The sequence below is a fragment of the Polypterus senegalus genome, chromosome 9 (assembly GCF_016835505.1).
Source record: "Polypterus senegalus isolate Bchr_013 chromosome 9, ASM1683550v1, whole genome shotgun sequence".
NCBI lineage: Eukaryota > Metazoa > Chordata > Cladistia > Polypteriformes > Polypteridae > Polypterus > Polypterus senegalus.
The window spans coordinates 173293995-173302781 of record NC_053162.1 but is presented as its reverse complement, the minus strand read 5'-3'; the positions used below and the strand labels follow the sequence as shown (position 1 = coordinate 173302781).

At 46.2% G+C, this 8787-nt stretch overlaps 1 protein-coding gene across 1 annotated transcript in view; it reads right to left on the bottom strand.

Annotated features, from left to right (window-relative positions):
- Positions 1-496: 496 nt before the first annotated feature.
- Positions 497-8787, bottom strand: part of abl1 (c-abl oncogene 1, non-receptor tyrosine kinase) — a 136600-nt gene continuing 128309 nt past the window's right edge. The window contains exons 6-11 of the mRNA XM_039764271.1: positions 7732-7909; positions 7432-7616; positions 5494-5646; positions 5317-5406; positions 2737-2862; positions 497-2640 (exon numbers count right to left, since the gene is read on the bottom strand). Coding sequence (XP_039620205.1) covers positions 1025-2640; positions 2737-2862; positions 5317-5406; positions 5494-5646; positions 7432-7616; positions 7732-7909 — 2348 coding nt within the window. The 3' untranslated portion in view covers positions 497-1024. The remainder of the gene's footprint in view (positions 2641-2736; positions 2863-5316; positions 5407-5493; positions 5647-7431; positions 7617-7731; positions 7910-8787) is intronic.

The window sequence follows — 8787 nt, the reverse complement described above, 5'->3', positions numbered from 1 at the left end:
GATTTAAAAAGAGAGAGAGAGAGAGAGAGAGAGGGGTGAGGCAGAGTGTAAAGATGGACATCAGAGCACAACGACACTGGAGTACAGGAGACAAGGAGTACCCACTGACTCATACAAAAATAAAAGTTTATCTGCTGTTTGTTTCAACTGGATGCCCAGCAGTGGGCTTTGGGGTCCTGTGGCTCGGAAGGCCACTTTTTATTCCTCCACCCCAAGCGTCCCCCCTCCACCCCCTCATTTGCAGCCAGCTTTTTCAAGGCACTCGAAATGACCCCTTTGTTAAAAATTCAGTTAGGGGGCCGGAGCTGTGGAACTCAGAACTCTCTGCCCCTTTAAAGAGCCTCCAAAGCTCAGTGGACTTCACAAGACGCAGGCCGCTCGTGATATTCCTGAGGCAGCAAAGTGTTCAAACCCAGTCGGCTACCGCTGGAGCAAACGTCACTTTCAGGAGTGGACTTTTACAACTAATCAAAGATGCTGGCCTGTAACACCCCCATTTTCAACACACAGGTACATTGTCATCATATAACTGGGTTAAGGCACATGCTGCTCAAGGTGAGAGTTGAGCCCTTGACAAAGCAACACACGTTAGGCCATCTGCGCCGCCATATCCCCCCCACAGCAAAAGTTCAAACTGCTCCCAACATCTGACTCTTTGATTCTGAACATCCGGGGTTGGGGAAGAGGTGGGTCGGTGGTCCTGCCTTCAGCCAGCTTAGCCCGGATGCTGCTCATCCAACGGCTTCGACCCGTGCCGGTGGGGATGCATTGCATTTCACAGCTCAGTCCTCAGTCGACCCTTCACCACAGGACTCGTTCATTAAGTGAGGTTTTCAGTTCACTTTTTGTTTAGGAACTAAGAAGAATTCAGAAAGGGGAGGGAATGTGCCCCATTGGTTAAAATGTAAAATACCACCAATCCCCCCCCCACCTCAAACTGTGTGCTCCAAGTGGCCTCCCAGAATTTAGCAGTTCCCGTTTTCTTCTTCTTCATGTGTCCCCCTACTTTCCGTATCTTTTTTTGCTACCTCTGGACAATGTCACTAATTTCCTTGACTGACGAAAGCAGCTTGGAGAAGTCTTGGCATGAAGTCGGCCCCCCAGAGTTAGCCGGGCAGATCTGCAGCTCCCGCAGGTTGCTCTCCAGCTTGTTGATGGCCTCACGGAAGGCAAATTTGTTTCTCATCTGCTGTATGGAGTCCACAAAGCTGACGCAGTAGCCAAACAGGTTCTTCCCGGCCTCCAGTACCGCCCCATGGCTGCCGGTCTGCTCGGACACGCGGGCTATGGCCACCCGCAGCTGCTCGGTACCTTCAAGGACCATGTCACGCGTGATGGCCGAGCTGGACAGTTTCTCGGGGGGCTGGCGGGTCTTCCTGAGCGAGACCCGGGTGGAGATCAGGGGAATGAAGGCGGTGGGCGAGGATGATTGCTCGGTCGTGGAGCTGGAAGGGGGCGGCAACTGCTGCTGGCTACTTGTGGAGGACCCCAACAGGGGCGTTTTACTCTGCTGCAGTTTGGGAATGGATGCGACGGCCAGCTTCTTATTCCCCTCGGGGGGCTGTGGCATCTTTCCACATTCTGCTGGGCTGCTCTCTACAGCTTTGGCTTTGGTGTCCACAGGAGCAGCAGGGCACTCGAGTGGCGGAGGTCGAGCGAGTTTGCCCGATTTAGTGGTGGACGAGGAGGGCGGGGGTGGCGGAGCTGGTTTTGGTTTCTGCTGTTTCCCTTTCTCCACAGCCGATTTCAGCCGTCTCATTCGTGGTTCCTCACTCCCGCCTGCACCCATGAAAGTGCTGCCTTTGGGCATTGGTTCTGAAGTCTGCATACCACTGTTTTTGGTGCCATCCGAATTAGGCTGGGCACGCCGGCTAAGCTTAGGCGTCAGGTTTGGTGGGCTGGAGCCTGGGCTGGACTCGGGGTCCTTAAACACATCTTCCACTGGTTCATCTACCTTTTTGGGCAGCCGTGGAGGGGGCGTAAGTGCACCACCAGCACGAGCGGCACCTTCGCCTTTGTGCTCACTGGCCTTCTTGCGTGGCAGAGCTGGCCGGCTAAAGGGAGATGGATCAAAGTGGTGTGTGGAGATCTGAATGTCTCTGGGCAGGGTGACCGACTTCCATTCAGCTTTCTCGGGACCAGGGGGCATGCTGGAGGCAGAGCAGGACCTCAAAAACCGTTTCGAATTTGATACGGGGTCCTCCTCACTGGGCGTCACAGCAGTTCGACCAGCTATGCTGGAGGTCAAAGTGCTCGACTTTCTGGTGTGCGGCAGGAAGAGCCCTGAAGGCCCCGGCTGAGTGGTGGCTCCATTGGTAATGCTGCTGCCATTGTTGGCGCACTGAAACTTACAGGGTTCAATGGAGGACAACGCATCAGCCGACAGGGGCCCGTTATTGAAATCCTCCCCCACTTCCAGGCATCCACGTCGGTCAGGGTGCATGTCCATCTCCCGGAAGGAGCTGCTGCGCGTTGGAGGGGCAGGGGCAGTCTTTTTCTTCTTCTTGATCAAGGCACTGAATAAGTTGGGCTTCTTGTCCTTCAGTAGCAGACGGTCATCCTCGTTCAGGTTGCTGTCCAAAAAAGCTCTCTCTTTCCTAGGAAGCATCGGAGAGATGGCCACCTCGGGCTCAGCGACCTCTGCAAGACGAGCAGACACAGGCCAAGTAAGGAGGAGGTCAGAGGGCACACCACCAAAATGTCACATGACCTACGAGCACGATCACACAAACATACCTGGGCTGTCACCGTCCTTGTCCACATTTCTGCGAAGGGTCCTGGTCTTAGTGGGCAGTTCAGGGGCCTGGAGTAACGAACTGGCCACTCCTTTCCTGACCTTCTTTCCCAGCTCCTTCTCAACCTCTGCAGTGCAAGAGAAAGGCTATGGGTTAGGAACACGGACGCAAGAGAAGCACACATCTGTCTTGAAGAAGACTTTAACCTACAGTTAGGTGGAATGTGATCAACACCCAGCTGCCTTCGGCTCTGAACATACGTTACACTCGCTGCTTTAGAAACGCATATGGGATAACTAAAGTCCATCCATCCATCCACCCATCCTCACTCCTCCAAATAGTTCATGTCGGATGATGCCCATATGGAGCGCCAGGCTCTTTGGGGTGGGGTGGTGGGTTTCAGGAGCGCACACAGTGTGGGTGGTGTCAGGATTTAGTAAAGGTCTCAAGCACATGCCACTCAACTTTTCAAAAGAACACTCCTAGATGTCCAAAGCACACATTCAGTATTATTTGACTTCAAGGACTTGGTGGGGGAAAATAGTAACCCCCCAAATATCCAGAGCACGCGGCCTTTGGTATCCAGTGCATGGAACAGGAATGGAGAGTTCTGGATCATACACCACTTCAAGTTACATAAATGCCACCACTCTGTGGTCCATAGCACACATTCAGAAGATCACCCTCGCTCTCTGGAGCACATGGTGCCCCTCGAGTTAACAAAAAGGCCCCTAAACACAGTGTTCATGGTGCAGCTTTGGATTCAGGAGCAGGCATCTCTGGAGTTTCATAAGCAGCCCCCCCAACGGTGTCCACAGTGTAGCTTAGGACTCGGGGGTTTCGTGCCACTGGAGTTTCATAAGTGGTGCCCCATGGATGATGGCGGCCGCCTTATGTGGCCTAATGATTTGACCAGCTTTGCATGCCAGACTGTTGGCTTTGAATACTCACACCAGCAGATTCAGCAACTGTTTCTATCCACAGGTTATAAGGGTAATGAACAGCCAATCATAAGAAACAATGCTGTTCCTATCACTGAATTACAGACCTCTGATTGGCTGATTGACAGACAAGAAACTTTTGGCTACTTGTAGACAATCGCAGGAAAAAAGATTTTCATCCAGCTGACCGATCTAATGGCTAAGAAACCAACAAAAATTCAAATTTAACCGAAAAGTAATTGTGGAAAAAATCAATAATGATATCTCACATTTAAGAGTCAGAAAAGTATGAGTTCACGCAAGTTGGCGTCACCTCGGCTGGAGTCCCTCCTCCATCTTTACTTTCTACCTTCATCTTATTTATGGCAGTCGTTGGTATCCAGTTCTATTTTCAGTTTTTTGATACACCATTGTGATAAATGTGTTCTCCATTTCACAAGAAAAACGAAAAGGCTTGCAGTGTGCAGATCTTAACTACTATTACGTATCATTTATGTTGTGACCAGGCTTGTGGATGCCTCATGCGTAATAAAAATGGTCTTGTGAAGCCTTTTCTTTTCCTGCAATATCAAAACGGAATTAAGCTAATGAGTAAATTAAGTGATGCACCACAAATTCAATGGCTTTCTAGCAAAATTGGGAACTGCAGCTCCAGAGATGGAGATTCTCTGTGAGAACGAATGAGCAAAAAACCTTCTCAGTCTGAAGGGACGTCATAAGAAAACACAAGAGCCGAGCAGGACTGGCAAGAAAACAAAAGGCTCCATCAGTCCTGTGTGTGTCTGCCGTTCGCCGATGTTCAGTGACTGGCACGTTTACATGCACTTTAATCACCCGGGCATTCACAGGTACCCCAGTTTCATATATGCAGATAAATTTCCTGAGGCAAATGCTCAGGTGATCACTTTATTCCTTTTAAATAATCTGTCTTGATATTTCTGAACTTGCTAACCTTATGTTGATGAGCCGAATGTATCGTGGGGAGTGTTGCGGCTAATACGTTAAAAGTAACATTTGTTAAGCAGTCAGCTACTCGTTACTTTAAAAAGTAAATCAAATGTAATACTTATTGCACTGAAATAAAAATATGGTATTTACTAGTACTATCGCAGCAGGCCTGGGTGTAAGGCGAGAAGCACACGTATCTGTGTGCCACTCCTTCAGAGGGCGCAATCGCACAGCCAAGCAGGTTAGAGTGTGCAGCGTGCAATCTGGCAACAGAAAACTATTAATAAAGATGTGCCAGTTTGGTTATAATCCAGCTATTTGTTAAAGATGAGTTTAAACAGTGTGATCGAGCGGTCGGTGCTCATAACGCGAATCATCAGTGGCTCAGGTCAAGAATCTGTAAAGAGGATGGATGTTATTTATTTAACCGCTCATGAAGGACTAAACGTATTTCTAAAACAAAACAAAATGATCCCAAGTTTCAGGGATGTTTATGGATTCATGGCCGATTCAACTGTTTTTTTTATTTTTTGCACAGTTCAGTGTGGTGGGAAGCGTTTTGCCTGAGGAGACCTCCAGAAGTGTACTTGCGCATTTAAACAGATGTTTCTAAGACACAGGGTTTTAGACCTTATGGACTACAACTACAAAAAGTTTGAGTCTCCTGACCTCCCAGGAAGAAAGCAGCTTACCGTCTGAAATGCTCGACTCCTGGAACATGTTCTCAAACGCTTGATGGATTTCTGCAAATGATGGCCTCTCTGATGGAGTCCACTGCCAGCCTAATGGAATAAACCAGTTTCTTGTCATTAAAAAAAAAATGGTCACATCAAAATCGAACGTGTACCGATGAGAATCGTCTCACTTACACTCCCTCATGAGCTCGTAGACCTTCTCTGGGCAGCCCTCCGGACGATCCATGCGGTAATCCTTCTCAAGGAGCTCGTAAACCTGAGACAGGTCAATCCCCGGATAGGGAGACATTCCATAGGTGGCAATTTCCCACAGTAAAACACCAAAGGCTGAAGTGAGAGGGGAGGAGAAAACACCGGGATCCATTATTAGCAAGGGAAAAAAAAAATTGGTACACAGCAAATGAGCAAACTTATAACTGAGCACAACCGGTTAAAGAATTAACCTTTAACACCAGACCAGAATGTCCAGAGATGACACGTTACTGCGATGAAAGGTCACTCATTTAACACCAAAGCAGGCGATGTCTGATCCTGACGTTATTTTTTACTATCCCTTGAAATGTTGAGAAGTCTGCTCCTTTAGTGTGTTTAGAAGGCCTAACGCTGTTACACTTTATGCAAAGGGCCAGAGTTCTTTTTTTTTTTTTAGTACACTTAAGTCCTTCACCGCTGGGAGGAGTTGATGGAGTGTCTCATTAAAACGGTTTTTAAATTCCCCTGGACAGCGGCCTTGGGTCCTTCATTCAATCTTGAATTCTAAACTTAATAAATTGGGAACACACGGTAAGTCACAACGTGCTTGGAAGACAGGTCAAGTAAAAATACAGACTAGCAGGTCGAAAACATGAGGAAACACTGGCCCAAGTTATACAATGCATGCATGGCGTAACAATCAGGTACCCTCGGGTTAACCAATGTGGAAGTTTGAGGATTTGAAATTCTGTTTAATTACTTCAGAGAGTCAATTATCACATTTAAGTGAAGTATTTTTGTAGCAGTGAGTTATTCGAAATTAACAGTGAAAAGAGAATACAATATTAACAGCAATTTACAATGTCCATGTGCTTGAAACCAGAGCTCAAATGGACTTGTGGTGGTCCAGCAGCTGACAGCAGAGTCCAATTCCACTGATGTCAAAATGGCACCGACTGACGTGCTGCCGTTAACTACTTTGAATTGGAGGATTTGTTTTGCCATCAGGCGTGGCTGCAGGATGAGGAAAACAGGAAATCATCCAAAATATGCAAGCTGATGTGACCCTTTCTCAAGGTAAATCTGAAAACTAGAACTAACCCATGATAGAAGTTGCTCAAAGTTTATTTCTTTTAAGACAGAGAAGTTTTCAAATTCGCCAATGCGTTACAATGGGAGATTCTGAAATTACAGAAATGTGAGCAAGTAGGCTGTGTTTGAGATATTGCAATTAAAATGCAGCTTTCCTGACAAATATCCTAGAAGAATAAATGGGCAAAGTTTTAATAAATTGAATGCACTGTGGGGCTGAGGTGTTGACTGTGGATAGACAGATGGATGGACGGAGCTACCACAGTAGGTGCTTTTTTGCAATACAGGCAAGCACACCTAAACATCCACCTAAGACCACAAGAAAATAATTAAAAACCCTCTGGTAAGTTTTTCTTGTCAGTCTTATTCCACACATCTACAGATCACACATTGCTTAACAGGAGCAAATATGGTGGGTCATTAATTTTAGAAAAGGGGGTTAAGCAGACGGTGTAAACAGCTTTTAAATTCAGTGGATTTTTAACTAGCTTCTCACTTTAATTCAGATTAAAGCCATAAAACCATCAACAGTAAAATGTCCAAGGTGTGCCGTTTAATCCTATCAGGTACCAGTCTTACTGCTGGCACAGTTCTCTCCCCCTTGTGACCCCACCTGACTTTGGTATTTTAAAATGCATTTGACTGATATGAATATTTCCTCAATCTTGCCACTATTTCTGAAGGTTTTACCACCATTATAATTGCATCCTTGCAAGACTTGCTTATTTGGCCCATTCAGACTTTGATAATCTTGGCCTGACTTACCCGTTCGTGGCCTGTATTGTCTATTAAAAAAATCTCCCACAGTCTTTAGTGGTCAAAACTTACCCCACACATCAGACTTGATGGAGAACTTATTGTAAGCAAGGCTTTCTGGGGCTGTCCACTTAATGGGGAATTTGGCACCAGCATGTGCAGTGTAGATTTCGCCAGTCATGAGTCGGCTCAGGCCAAAGTCTGCCACCTTTACCAAGTGGTTTTCCCCAACAAGGCAGTTTCTGGCAGCAAGATCCCTAAGGAATAAAATAAAAAAACGGTTAGAATCAAGTGCTGTGCGGAGCTCAACAGCAGGCATCTATTTAATAAAATTGTTGCGGCCATTTGTGGTCTTGTAACAACTGAACTCGCCTGTGGATGAAATTCTTCTTCTCAAGATACTCCATGGCTGAAGAAATTTGTGTGGCCATGTAGAGCAGCACAACGGCGTTGACCTCTTCCCGGTTGCACTCCCGCAAGTAATCCAGCAGGTTGCCATGGGTCATGAACTCGGTGATGATGTAGAAAGGAGGCTCCCTCGTACAAACACCTAGAAAAGGAGGTTGTGAGAAAAGAAAAAAAGACGGAGGTGAGCGGATGAGGAAATAACGATGAGTTGCACAACTAAAAGTCAAACGACTGGAAAGATACCAGCGCTGGCAGACAGACAGACAGACTGAGCAGGTGAGCACAATTTACTCACAGAGGGGTCTGTTTGGGAGGAGGGCTACCCCTCCCTTTAAAGTATTCATCCTCACATCAAGTACATGAGGTGTGGAAAGCAGACACATCACTCATCTAAACAATAGTCTTCAACATAAATCAAATCAAATACTACACAAACGAAAGCAAAGTGATAACTCTAGAGCGATGCCAGTCCTGGCTGGGTCTGATTTTAGCCGTTTATAACCACAAAAACAATCTGCTCGATACGTGAAGATAGTTTTACAGATTCTGTTAAACCAATTGGACACTCGCTTGAAGATCCAGCAACAATGGAAAGATGACAGAAGTATTTGAAGATAGGAGTAACGAATTGTAATGATAGTAATAATTCTCTATATACAGTAGGTTTCTCGCGTGCAATGGATAAACCTAATAACTGCCATTTTTTTTTTTTATAATTGAGTTTTTTTTTCGTTTTTGGAGTTGTTAGGTCTTTCCTGATGTTATAAGGTGGTGTTGATGGCCAAACATGTCTTCATTCTGGTCATAGTATGATGGAAGAAACCATTATGTACACAATATTTTACATACTGCAAGACAAAAACCTAGCAACTCCACTGACCAATGAGGAAAGACTGCTTACCAATGAAAACGGCGGGTTACGATCACATGATTTAAATGGCAGGTGTTATTGACTTGTGAAAAAAAATGAAAACACAATATTGTGCACGTGAAGCTCAGGAAAAATAATCTAGAGATTGT